Here is a 14,624-nt window from a genome sequence, read left to right as displayed (position 1 = left end):
TGCGCCCACCTTTGGGGTCGATGGCCCCTTCTGCTGGGTTGACGGAGCAGCGCTAGCTGCAACCGCCGCGGGGGCAGATGGCGTAACTCCCTACTCACTGCTTATGGGTCGGACAGCCACCGAAGGCTGTTGTGTCGCTGCCCTCTGGCGCATCACATCGGCAAAAGAGTTCTTGGGCATGTAAGATACCCGCCTTCATGATTCCTTGAATGATATATTCTCTTTTACTTTGATTGTTACGATTTCATTTTCCTTCTTCCAGGAGGGGCACGACCGCGAGTACGCGGCGTGCTCATCGTCACAGTTGACACAGCGGAGAGTGTTTTCACACGATTCAGCGGAGTGCTCATGAGCACTGCATTTTGCAAAAGTTTGGCAGCCGCGGCAGTTCGATGAGCTGTGGCCAAATCGCTGGCATTTAAAACATCTCAGAGGGCTTGGGACATATGGTCTGACCCGGATCTTCAGATATCCTGCCTGAATACTATCAGGGAGCACACTTGAACCAAAGGTAAGAATTAGATCTTTTATTTTAATCGCTTTGCCATCGCGCCTTAGCAGAATTCTCTTAACATTGATTACGTTTTGATCGCTCCAGCTTTCTAATAGTTCAACGTCTGTAAGCTCCATCAGATCATCATCTGAGACTACACCACGGGTGGTGTTCATAGTGCGGTGCGGGGTCACTGTTACTGGGACATCTCCAAATGATACAAAGTTAGGCAGTTTCTCGTGTTGCTTTTTGTTGCGGAGTTCCAAAAGGAGATCACCGGTAGCCATCTTTGATGCTTTATAGCCTGGTCCAAGTGCCTGAATAAGGGATTTCGAAACAACAAAAGGTGAGATTGCTCGTGCTTGTTTTTCTTGTTTTTCAGAATGGATGACATGAAATTGCGGGAAAGTTTCTTTTTGGCGTACAATAAATTCAAAGATTTCTTCAGTGCGGCCCCTCTTCAGGGAACGATCAGGTAGTGTAGGGAAGGAGCTAGCCATAAGTGAGTGTATTTTTCGGCAGTAGTGCCAGCCACCCACCATGGAGCCCAACAGGGGGACGCTGCAGGGCCTGTAAAAAACAAGGCCTACAAACGCCAGCTGTACGCTACCACTATGACCAAATATATGATATAACCTAGCTTGGCTACTCACACAAGGTTAACCCTTGCCGCCATGGAGAAAGGAAGTAAATGGAAGAGAGAAGAAGACAGGAAAGGTCAAAAAGTGAGAGATAAAGACGAAGATTCGAGGAGGGAGAGACAGGAAAAGGCGACTGCCGATGTCCTCCAGGTGGGTCAGCCTGCAGGTGCCGTCTATGTGAAGCCGAGGCCAAAGAGGTGTGTTGCCTCCGTCGGGGGGCCTTAAAGGTCCAAACACCCGGCATCGGCTCAAGCCCCAGGATCCCTCCTTTCCCCAGACATGGCTAAGCCGCGCACGGCTACACGCGGGAGGGTCCAACCCTCATGTGCTCGGGTACGTGGTGTCGCAACACACCAAACGCCTACTGACGCAGACACCCCTGCGGGGCCTTTTTAAGGATTGCAGTGTAACATAAGAACATGTGTTGTGGTGATGTGTTGTTGTATTAATGAACTTGTTGATATGCAAAGGTGGCACAGGTCTTGGAGCAATCTTCAAGGCAAAAAAATGTAGGTTTTGGAGCAAAATACAGTTAAACCTTCGTAGAGCGAATTTTGATTTAACTATATCGGTGATGCAATGAACTATTTTAATTTCCCGAACTTAGTTCCAATAAATACTGTGTACTTTCTATGTGATTTAACGAAGCTATTTCATGACACAGTTTAAATTTAACCGAGTTTTCGGCCATTTAATGTATGTACTTGGAGCCTGTATGGCTGCTAAACCTACCAAAAGGATTACAAATATATCAGCCGAGGCAGAAGTTACTGACACGCGTCCTTCCACGTGAAAAGGTTGAGTGACAAAAGTGCCGTCGAAGAGTGCACACGAGAACACGGTATGCAGGATGCACCGCAGCGCCGTCAGTCGCGTGGGTAAAAAACTTGCAAAGGCCGTGCAGTGCGTGGCAACTTGGATAAAGCAAGCTTTCATTTGAAGTACTAACACCAGAGCTAACCCTTTAGAGCAAGGAAGGTGGGAAGGGGGTGAGCACGAGGCGACACGATCAAGCTTGCGCCAGAGGGCGTGGGAGGAAATACTACGCAGCCATCTGCACTCGGCCCCTGGTGCGCCCGTCTCCTCGTCTACCCTGGCCGTGGCTGCACACGGCTCTTTGCGCGGCTGCATGCACACGCAGGCCACAGGCCGTGCCTAAGGGGTAGTGTGGCAGTGCATGCATGAGACCATGCTTGTTAATTTGATTACCGTATTTACTCGATTGTAACACGAGTTCTTTCATGATTTTCGTTGCTTGAACTCTACCCTCGCGTTACATTTGAATAATGGCAAAATTTGAAATATTTAAAACAAATATTCTAAATTTCTCGGTTTTCAATGTTATGTCGGCAACCTGCACCTTTAGCATAACTGCGAGTCGGCCTAGTTAAAACAGATTGATTTTTAAAAACCGCTTTTCTGCACAAACAAACAGGGACGAAGAAAAGGAGCAACACAAGGACAAGCGCTTTCTAACTGGTTTTATTTTTGAAAAACCACTTGCTTAAATACCCACAGATCTGCACAATCTAGTCAACAGAGCACGTTTATAGCGCATATAACAACACTTGTAATAAAATGCCCTGGAACAACGCTACCCGGTCAACATAAAAACAGCAAGGCGCATAAAACAAGCACTTACGATGAAAATGCGTTAAAGATATGATGACAGAAGCGAATTTTCTTTATCCAACAATGAAACAGAAGGATGGCTGATGCATTTTTCCTTTTGTTTTGCAATCCAGTGAGCTTCCACAATTTCTATTGTGGTTTGATTCCTATGCCTAAACAAAATGTTGATGCTACTAAGACAAGGTGAGCAACATGTTCTTGACAATGCATTGCCAAATGCGTACTAGGGCGACCTTTCAGACTAGACAAGTGTTCCCTTAGTCTCGTGTTAATGCATCTCGCAGTCTGCCCTACGTACACATGACCACACGTCATAGGAATCTGACACAACGTTCTTCGCGCAATTGACAAAATCGTTCTTAAGCGGATGTTTAACACTACATTCTTTCTTTGCACCATCCTTACTTTTCAACTTATTTTTTACCTTAGAACACACACTACCTATTTTGTTTTTTTTGCCGAAAACACCACTTTTACTTCATAACTCCCAGCCACCTTTTTAAGCCTGTGTGAAAGGCCGTGCACATACGGAATCACTGAAACCTTGGAAGCTAGATCCTTCTGTCTTTGATTCTTTGTGCAGGGTTCTTTATCCTGTTTAAGTTTTTTCATTGGTCTAGTGCATGACACCAGCATCACAGCGAGTGGGTACCCAGCCTTTCTCAACCGATCAACTTGCTCAAGAAATGCAATGTTTACAGTGTGGTGACATGACTTCAACAATGCTGGCCGGAAACACGAAATGACTATACCATTCTTCACAAGCCTGGAATGGTTTGAGGCATAGTTCATTAGCGGTTTACCAGCTTGGGGCGAGAATGACCAACACACATGTTCTGGTAGAAATTCTAACTTGACATCAAGAAACTGTACCTTATTATCTACCGGTACTTCCGAAGTAAATGTCAAGCCCTTGCCCAGAGAATTAAAGGCTTCTACTACCCTATTCTTGAAAGCACCCTTGTCTACATGACAGCCCAAAATCAAGTAGTCATCAACATATTTATATACCTTACATACTATTCCTTCTAAATCTTTTGCCAGTTCTCTGTCTATGCTTCCCAAAAAATGCTACTAGGGATGGGAGCTACCTTTGACCAGATGCACACACCTGTACAGCCTGTATATACGTTTCACCACAGAATCCTACATGTGTATGCGCTAAATAAAAATGCAGAAGTTCAAGAAAGGATTCAAAAGCCATCCTGCACGTGTTGCGGAATGACACCTTGTCATTCTGATTTGTCATGCAATCTTTAACACTGCACATTAGGGGCCCATGCGGTAAGGAATAGTAGAGATCTTGAACATCTATGCTGGATCCCCAGCTGCAACTTGTACTATCTGATGCCAGAATATTCACAAGGCCTTCAGAGTTTTTCAATAAGTACGGATCCTGTACTTCTAAGGAATTCAACATTTTCTGCAGGGGTCCCGCGACCAGAACCTGCCAACACGGTCGCTTGGACACAATAGGCCTAAACGGAATTCCTTGCTTGTGTGCTTTTGCAGTAAAAAATATCTCCAATTTCATTACTTTTGAATCCTTTACATATGACGCAAGCTTTTCTTGGTTACATTTTTTAATAGCTCCACCGCCTTCTTTTTTACGTTTTCTACATTCACATCACATTTCCTAAAGCACCTGTTCACCGCTAGGAAAGCCTTTTCTAAATAACAATCATTTGGTACAACAACCAGAAAGCCTTCCCTGTCTGCTTGAACCACACGCAGATTGTTCTCAGATTGTTCTATTTTTATGTTGACTGGGTGGCGTTGTTCCGCGTCATTTTATCACAAGTGTTGTTATATGCGCTATAGGCGTGCTCTGTTGACTAGATTGTGCAGATCTGTGGGTATTTAAGCAGGTGGTTCTTCGAAAATAAAACCAGTTGTTAGAAAGTGCTCGTCCTTGTGTTGCTTCTTTTCTTCGTCCCTGTTTGTTTGCACACAAAAATTTTTAAAAATGAATCTGTACCTTTACGTCTCGATTCAATTCATAGACAAGTCGACCGAAGTCAAAACTTTTTTGTTCGAATCGGTGCTGTTCTTGCTGTGCTTGTGGCTCGTGTGACAGTTTGGGTGGTGCATTACCCCGTGGCCTTTTGCGCTTCTATGTTCATTTACAACATTATGGCAACGTTACGGCAACGCAGAGTGTTAAGTATGATCAATGACGTCAATGAGTCGACGATTCTCGGATGGTGGTGCCAATGGGAGGCCCTTTGTAAATGTGGGGACGGTCAGAAAGGCCTCGTACTGGCCTGGTACTGTTCCCGAATGAATGGTTGCGCGGTCTTTTAAGAAGTACTTAACCTCAAACGAGCTCAACAAAATGGATGACTCGATTCTTGGGCGATCACTTTTGGAAACAGTTTCACTTTCACGAGACTTGGCTCGTTTCGGCACCGAACCCCAAGTATACGGCAGACAGCGCTCAGCGTTATCAGCGCTCTTGGCACTGATAACGAGCTCGGCACAGCACCTGAAACACTTGTCGGGGACGCTTTCGGTGTCGAGTCATGCAAAATTTAGCAAAAGTGAAACGATCTCCTAAAGTGATCACCCGAGAATATTACCCAAGGAAAGCTCTGTCTCCTTCTCAGACGATGATAACTGAAGAGAACTCATTTCCAAATTGATTCCTTGAATAAAGGTACCATTTTTCCTTTTGTTCATCTCACTTACATTCGCAGTTTTATGTTGTTTTTTTAATGCACGGACTGAAAAGTCGACCCTTGCATTAAAATTGTGGTTACATTACATTTGAGTAAATACGGTAGCAAGCAAACGCTTATTGCAATTTATGTGGCCGATAAAACTACGAACCTTACTTCATGTAGTCTCTTTGCTACTGCCAACAAATCACCTTTAGGGCGAAAGTGCAACTTCTTTTTTTGTCTCAAGGAAAATGAATATTTATCTTTTTAATATGTGGGCGCCATCAGATGATGGCTGCGGGCTTTAAGTGCCATCAGCCATGGCATCCAAGATTTACGACACCACGGGACGCAACCCGCACAAACCTCTGGCTTCTTGAGCAATGCCGATGCATTGCTTTCAGCACTATATGCACTGCTTGAGCCAAAGCTCATAATTGTGCCATCATGGCCTGATCTTGCGATTATAAGTGTTTACGGACAAGGCCCTATACACCAGGAACTCTCTGAGATTTTGTGTAAATTTCACCGCCAAAACTTTAAAAACCTAGTTTTTACGAAGTTCTTAGCTGCAAGTACAACTTCATTATATCGAGGTTTGACTGAGTAACGAAATTCTGGATACAACAAAGTGCTTAAAATTTTATAGCTTGTCCACAGGACACCATCTATTTTGAACCTCTATACAACAAAGTGTTTATACATGATTTCAATACAGTTAAACCTCAACATAACCAAGTTGGTAAAATCGCCAATTTACTTCATTATATTGAAACTTTGCTATATCGAAAGTTGACCACTTTGCAAATACAGTGAAATCTCAATATAAGAAACTTCAGGGGATCATCACGGCAAACTGTTCGTTATTCTGAAAGGTAGTTCATTATTTCTTTATTTCTTTCTTTATTTATTTATTTACTTATTTATTTGTAATGATAGCCCAAAATTAACCATTCTGCCCATGAGTTCATAAGTTGCCGCCATCTGAACTATCTACGAAAACATTGCTGTTGGCTCTCGGCTTGCACTGTGGCTATATTCCATAGATTCCACCCCCAAGCACCACTGAAGCACCGTATAATAAGAGTGACGCACGCAAACCAGACACTGGGAAAACTACTGACAAAAAGGAAGCTCCATGCCACCTCCAAAGCATAATGTTTCTTGTTTATTTTTTCTTCAAGTTCCCTGCTGTGGACACCGCAACTGTCTCATTTGAGGTGGACACCTGTACTATTTCAAAGTGCAAGCATGCATAAACAACACCATCGGGAAAGCGCAAAGTGCGACCGTCTGGCATCCCCGCGAGTATGAAAGTTACATTTCTCCACGCACTTAGTTAGTACAGGCACAGAAAGATGTGCAAAAGACAGAGGCACATGCAGAAAGAAGGGCAAGAGAAGGAAGAGGCGTGCCTCCGTTGCTAGGCACCACTTTCCAGGGCGGAGCATGCGCTCGCAAAACCCCATGCTTCGTCGCATCCGCAATAGATTAAAAACAATTCTTAACCCACATTTTTTTACTGAGTGCCTTGTCAGGTTTTCCAAATTCATACAACGCGGCATCTGCTTTCTGTGCCTTATCGTCTGCTAGCCTGCTGTTCGGCTGCCATGAAGGATACACAGAAATCTAAGTATCTCCATATTTCTAAATATTATTTTATAGTACTGAGGCGTTGTTAACATGACACGGAAATGAAATATTGACCGTTATTCTGAAAAGTTTAGTATTCTGAAGTTCGTAGTACTGAAATATTTTTACATTGAAACCTTAAGAAGTCAGTAGGGGATTTCTGAAAAGTTCATTAATCTTAAAATTTTGTTAACATGGTGCTTCGTAGTAACGAGGTTTCACTGTTTGCTGTCCCAGTTCAGGGGCCTCTCTCTGCCGTGCGGCGCGTGATTTGAGGTTCATTCGCAAGCAGCCGCATGTAATTCAACCACATTTGACCTTCTGCATTTGTGGCAGTTTTCATTTATTGCATTGGTCTTCCTTCACAGAGGTGGTCAAATTGCGTTACGTTGAAATCAAGTGTAAACACACTTCGTTATAGAGTGCAGTCCACTTATAATAATACCCCATATAATGATATACAAGTATTGGCTATAACAATGAGTCAACTAAGAGTACCAACTTGTGCGTTATGGCTATGACAGAAAAAGCCACACGTAAAGATATGTTATTCACCACATATGGGATATAACAATCAAAATTTAGCCTTCTAGATGGTGTATTCCATGCAGAATAATTGTCACATCTGCGTTTCTAAGTTCCCCTTAAATGAACGATGCTGAGAAGGGGCGAAAAGTCTGCCTACGTGAGTTTGTATCTGCTGCCACTACAGCGCACAGCGCATCCCGCTTGTGCACCAATTTCAAAAGCCACAAAAGCTTTGCGAGTTGGCGCAGCCTGCCACAAGACGACGCCAGCTGCTTGACATTCACTTCGTCAACTATCATGCTCTATAAGCGTCCAGAGAAGAGAGAAAAAAAAAGAAAACTAAAAGCAAATTGGCATGCCGTGCCCACCCTTTGTACAATCTCTCCTGCTCAGTGGGTGCAGAAATGCATCAAAGAAACAGTCACGAAACAGTGGTAGCAGCGGACAGCCCAGTTATAGCGCAAAGCGTAAAGTTGTGTCCATTGAGACGAAGCTGCAAATTTTGCGAGACTCCAAGAAGTATGAGCTCACGCAGCCGGTAATAATGACAATTTCGAAAATTGTGTGCGCCGCAATCATGAAGGCTGGAACCAGTGGCCGTGCCGATCAATGGAAAAGGCAGGCTTTGTGGGCCAGGGTGCAACCCCCGATGGGTGCAACCAACACGGTGGAAGCTGCTGACATTGCCGAGCTCACGTCCCTACTGATGATGAAACAGGTGTTGCTTTGATGGAAAAGTTCCTCAGTGCCAATAGTGCTGACTCGTTCTGCGAAGAAGCCTCCAACAGGGCGATAGCTGTCGTGACAGCTGGCAGCGTTGTGCGATGACGGCTGCGGCACGTGACAACGAGATTGACGATGGGCCGTCTTTGACAACAACCCGATGTTCAAGCAAAGTGCGCTTTTATTGACAGAGTCGCTCATTGATTTCATGCAAGCTAAATTATTGCTGCCAGTATTCGTGCAACAGCTGGGCGCAATGAACACCGCAATTGAGAACATGAAACTCCAGCAAAAGCAAGTGCAGATATCTGAGTATTTCAGTGCGCCTAATGCGTGACACACTGTTTAGACGTATAAATAAATGTTTTATTTTTCACAGCCTACTTTCTACAATGACTGTTTTTTAGTGCAGGTGGCAAATTTGGTTTTGGTGCTACAAAGGTATGTGTGGCAGCTCTTTTTTACAGCAGTCCAGATATATAGATATCTTTCATTCTTCTTGACATCTTCATAAGCGGACTGCACAGTATCGAGGTTCAAAATACAGTGAACATCCAATTTATTGGACTCCCTAGGGGCCGCAAAAATGTCTGATAAATCGGGCAGTCCGAAAAAATGAATGCATGCCTTTTACTATCCCTAAGGGTGCAAATCACCACTGGCATGTCCAAAAGAGCTGTGCCAGTACACTTATTAGGCCTATCGGTGCTCGTACTGTGACAAGAGACAGCAGGTACATGCGTGTATAATTAAGGAGCACATACCATGTTCTACGGGCAAGGAGTTATACAGTTAAATGCTTTGCTATATAAAGAATTTCATTACAATGAAGTTCGTTGTATAGAGGTTTAACTTTATAACGAAAGTTCACTGTTGCCACAAAGGAATACCAAGGCGATAAATGGAAACTATCATGGACCCAGATGGTCAAATTGTTTAATTACGTGTGGCTGCTTGCACACACACCTCTCATACCGCACGCTGCACGTCACCGCTGCAAGCAGAATAGCAACAAGGCCCTTTTGCTGTCATGGTCCGTATAAAGTCCAAATGTTATTAGATCCTGTCCCGGTCCCACCCTCCCCCCCACACTCCACCCGCTATGCCACATGCTGTGGGTCTTACAGGAAGCATGCAAAGATCATGAGGTCACAGTACCGTGACTGAGCCACTAGTGATCTGATCTGTGCTGCCATTTATAAATTTCAGTCTATCACATCATCACTGGTATCAAGCAAAGCATCATAGAATAAGTGATCCATCTGATAGGAAAAAAAGTGACAGACTCAAGCAATGACCCACTGCTAGTGACTAATATTATGGTGCTGTAATTTTAATATTATTGAGCCAGTGACTAATATTACTGGTCCTTAACTTCTGCCTATCTTTATCAGAGTCAAGCAGAAAGTCAAAGCAGGCAGTAGCGCTCCACAAAGGAAAACCACTTGGCATAAAATCAGTGTTACTAAGTCTCTAAAATGGCAGTGAAACAATCTGGATTAACTATCTTCCTTTACCGCCCTTTTAAAGGCCCCAATCTTACACAATGATTAACAGACACAAGACGAACCTTGCAGCTGACATAGGCAGAATCAAATTCTCGTGCGCTGGTGTACTTGTCCAGGTTCAGCGCATCAAGGCGGTCTTCGCCCGCGGCCGTCTCATCTGACAGCTGCAGTCCTGCCATGCTGGCCGACAGGAGCTCATCCGTGTCCACAGCCGCGTCCTCGAGTACCTTCTGCACAACGAAAATCACACAGCCGAGCATCGCAAAGGGATGTGAACGGCAGGTGTTTCGCATACCTGCCAACCTGTGAGCTTTAAAATTCGTTAAATCCCACAGAACTGATACAGTAGGAGGAAATGAGGAGAAGAACTGTGGCGGAGGTATAGCACACACTTTAACATTATCATTACTATTAACATTTGGACATGGCACACAAATAGCAGCAAAAATAGAACAGCAAGGACTCACAAGCAACACATTGTTTTACAGCTCTGTCTATGGCTAGGATCCTGCGACTTTTTCGCGTCTTTCACGTTGACAGAAAACTCAGTGGGCCGATCCTACGGCAGTGCAGGGCCGGGAGCAATGGTTCATACAATGGTTCAAGGCAGAGGAATGAAGCAACCTTATGGCACAGCTTTTCTTTCAATACGAAACGCACAAATAAAAACAGCCGTCAAAACACAAGATTGATGACAAGGCGCGCACACTTCCACATTGACACCGTATGTTGCTGCCGTACGTTGCTGCCAATCTCTCACCATTGGTCGTTGTCAGATACTTTAACGTAGACATCTCAAAACCGGAAACAAAGCAGCTGTTCACTCACATCGTGGAAGGCTTTGGCCTCGGTTACTTCAGCGATCCAATTCAACTAACTACTGTACATGGGGCATGCATCGATTTAACTTTGGCCAAAAACATTTCTCAAATAAAAACAGAAGGCATCTACGTGGTATCATAGTGACTAGAAGGCAGTTAAAGCAGTAATTTCAAAGTAATAAATAAAATAAAGGTTTTGTAAACTGCACTGAAACGTGTTTGTGTCATATCACTTTGAAGAGCAATGTGCGTAATGGGCGCACATCATGGGACCAGTGCTTGACAAGTTGCCCCACATTAGGCGCAACATATCTACAGCTTCACTGACCAACCACCTTCGCAGGAGTGGATTGGTGCATATTTTTTTTTTTTTTGGACCACAGTTTCTTTTTGGGTGATCTTATTGTTGCCAAAATTGCATGCTTCACGTATTAATCTGTATAAGCTTGAAGCAAGTACCCATGATGAGTCCTTCCCCCATCAGAATTTCAATGGAAGGTTTGCTGACCAACGAGTGAACCTTCTTCACAAACAGAATTTATTTTTCATAAAGGCCGACGCAAGATTCGTAAAATAATAAAATGTGGACAAATTTGTAGACATTAGGAAAAAATCTGGAGAGCTTGCAGGCATAGATGTTCTGCCTCCGTCCTTTTAAGCATGTTTATCGCAGCAAGTACAACCGTGTTATATCGAGTAATGACTGTATTTGAAAAATCAAACACCAGTAGATATTCCAATCACAAATCTAATTATTTCATTCAATTAAGCAATGTTCAAGTATTCACACAACTGTAGCAATTAGCATAGCTGACACTCTCATTTCTGAAAAATAACCTTGTTTTTTGTCAATGTCAGATATTTCCTGCAATACACTGATTCCTATGGAAATTATTCAACTACGAAGGTTAAAGGGACAGAAGAAGACGGTAGGTGGCCCTAATCTTTGACTCGGGTGTCTCGTAGTGGCACTCGCCCCTCGATGTCAGTGTTCTTTAGGTTAACTTTAGGCGAATGCAATGCAGAAACCGAACTCAGAGGCAACGGTTTTCCATTAATTAGCCAGTTAAACATCATGCCACCTTTTTATGTTTGACGTCATTAGTGACGTCCTTACTTCTGCTTTCTACTTGCGGGTTTCCAGGTATTTCGCCAAAGTTGTGCTCATGTGGCGGGTCTCTAAAGTCTACGATTCTCTGCTTTGGTGTGCGGTAATCAGTGATATTTAATTAATTATTTGACACTTCAGTAACTCAACTTGTGCTCTGATATATCTATAATGAAACCCATGATTCTGTACTGTACTGTTTTCTTTTTCTATTTTTTCTGATTTATTCTGAATTTTGTCCCGGGTCATCGCAGTGATTTTTAATTAATTCTGATTATTCCAGACACTTAAGCAACTCAACTTCTCACTAAACTTATGCTCTGATATCATATTTATAATAAATTTTGTACTGTACTATTTTTTTTAATTTCCTGCCCAGTCGTCTCAGGAGGTGAACGAGAAGTGCTGCACAGGAAACAAGAGTGTCACTCGATGCTCGTGCCACTAAATACAGAAACATTAAGCTAGCCTAGATTACATACAATTCAGTCTTTATAATATAAAAAAGATGCAAATGTTAAAAGACACGTAGCAACCCTGTTCCAAGATTCCCTTGCCAGTTATCCATGACATCAGCTAGTTAATTGCTTACTCTCAAGAAATGACCACACTGCATCCAAAGTTAGCAAAATGACTCAATCTGCCAATTTTTGTAGATTTTTGTGGATTCTTTGTGTAGAAACACTACGTAATTGTGATGTCAAGCTGATGCCACAGATGAAAGTCAAATTCAAAAAGAAAAATTGGACAAATACTTGCTGCTATGCTGGCCGGTTCATCATTCAAGCTTAAGAATAATGCAGACATGACATGGATGAGACAGGTGCCTATTCTATACTACTTGTCTATGTCTTATCTGTGCTATTCTTAGGTTTCTTATTTTATCTTATCCTTTTATTCTTATTCTTGACAGCTTGGAAACATTTTCTGCACTAATCATCAGCCTCTTTTCACCAAACAGTCGCAGACTTCCTAAACAATAACCCATCAGTCTGAAACAATTTGGTACTAGTTTTCAGTGTCCCTTAACATTTATTGCATGAACCATTGCACTACTGTCATAACAAAGGACCCATGTGTTTCAGCCTGTACATTTCATTGCACAGGGCCTTTACTGTCCTCTCTGCGATATGCACCTTCTTGAGCAGGGCCAGATGAGAGCAGGCCTGTTGAAGCCGGATGAGCATGACAAAGCGCCGAGAGCCTGTGTTGCGGTAAAGCTCCCGCCCAGTCACAGGATCCGTGTACTTCTCGGGCCCACTCGACCTGCAAACGTTTTTGAAGCAACAAGTGCAACAGGAGAGAACTGATTCGTGCTCACTACAAATGGCTTCAACCTCCCAGCACCTATTTTACACCAAGCTTAATCACTCACTGCAAGAATGAGTAGCAGTCAGCTTGTCCAAGCATTTCTAAAAGTAACTTTTCCCACTGCGGATGTTGCCAATGGCAACACCACATTTACATTAATCAAGGACTCGCTCTGTTGATTTATGTGTACGTGCATGCATGTGTTATGCATCTATGTGTGTGCATGCGTATGTGCTTGTTTCTGTAGCAGAATCGGATTGTCAATTGGCATCTGGTGGCTTCGTGCATGTTTCTGTGTTTATTTTCCCTGACTACAGATGACATTAGTGTTCCTCAAGCTGGCATCACGGACACGCGACATGACTTCTACTAATACAAAACTGCAGCAGTGAGTGGTAATGAATATGTATTTCATGCAAAGCAATGCCAAACAACCATATGGAAAACAGGGCAACAGTAGTACTACTAGGGAAAACACGGGGAATGCGGGAGATGGAAATTCAAGACGATGAGCAAAACGTGAACAAGGTGAATGCAGGAGCCAACGTTTCGACAAGTGGACTTGTCTTCTTCAAGGCGACGTACGCTTTCCTCGCCACAGTATATATAGATGGGGTTCTTCTAAAGGGGAGAGGGTGTGAGACGGGAGGGTGCGGAAATGAGGGAAGGTGTGTTAGCGTGTCGAATCGAGAGTAAAGGAACGCTGTGCACAAGGCCAAAGCCAGGGCCAGCCCCCCCCCACCCCCCCCCACCCCGGTCTGTCAACCTGTTAGACGACGACACGCGTGTTAGCTGCTGTGTCAAGGGCGTCTTACACGCCCGCTGAAAAAAAAAAAAGAGGAATGGAAAGGAAAAGAAAAGAATGGGGGGGGGGGCAGGCCAAGAAATCTAAGTGTTGTTGCCTATAGCTTGAAGTTTAGCATAGTACTACTAACAGTAGTACCTTGACCACTCATCCAGTTCCTTGTACACCTTGGCTTCGGTACCCTCGAGGGAGAGCCTGTGCAGGACGATGCTCTTTTTAGGCAGGGGTACCTGCAAATTGGTACAAAAGAAATACAGACACCTGGTCAGCAAACTCCCCTGCTCTCACCCAGCTCAAAATAACGCTTAAGAGCAGCAGCAAATCATTCTGGGCTAGTAAACTGTCTTCTATAAACTCGACTTCTTTAGTGGTATGGAAAAAAGAGAGACAGAGAGATAAAGGTTGATTACTTGCAGGATAAAAGAACTTCATGTCGAAACCGTGGCAGTTGTACATCGCTGTGATGTCACGAGAGGTGCCAAATGAGCCTCTAGCTGGTGTAGGTCAGCGAATTGACACAACATGTAACGGGAGCCTACACACGACACAGGCACCTGTCTACGAGCTGACCCAGTATCTCTTATGACTAAGAGGGTTTCAACATCAGACTAGCTAAAGCACTTCAGCATAAGTTCCTGCATTTCCAAAAAAGAAAAAGAAAAAGGCTTTACTGAAGTGACACCAATGAAAAATCTTGACGAACTGCAAAACAATGCGAGTCATAAACACGTCAGGAAAGGTTACTGGCCAAGAAAACTGCAA

General features: G+C 43.6%; 1 protein-coding gene across 3 annotated transcripts in view; it reads right to left on the bottom strand.

The window, feature by feature from the left end:
- LOC126540270 (transcription termination factor 2-like) overlaps positions 1-14,624 on the bottom strand; it is a 109,766-nt gene that overhangs the window by 61,224 nt on the left and 33,918 nt on the right. For all 3 annotated transcript variants that reach the window (XR_011892886.1, XM_050187074.3, XM_050187075.3), the window contains exons 10-12: positions 14,001-14,092; positions 12,883-13,012; positions 9,880-10,047 (exon numbers count right to left, since the gene is read on the bottom strand). Coding sequence is in view for 2 of the 3 variants with exons in the window: in XM_050187074.3 (XP_050043031.1) it covers positions 9,880-10,047; positions 12,883-13,012; positions 14,001-14,092 (390 nt within the window). In the remaining variant the exon portion in view is untranslated. The remainder of the gene's footprint in view (positions 1-9,879; positions 10,048-12,882; positions 13,013-14,000; positions 14,093-14,624) is intronic.

This window comes from Dermacentor andersoni, chromosome 2 (assembly GCF_023375885.2).
Source record: "Dermacentor andersoni chromosome 2, qqDerAnde1_hic_scaffold, whole genome shotgun sequence".
Classification (NCBI taxonomy): Eukaryota; Metazoa; Arthropoda; class Arachnida; order Ixodida; family Ixodidae; genus Dermacentor; species Dermacentor andersoni.
The sequence above is the reverse complement of the archived record's forward strand: the minus strand, read 5'-3'. Positions and strand labels throughout refer to the sequence as shown.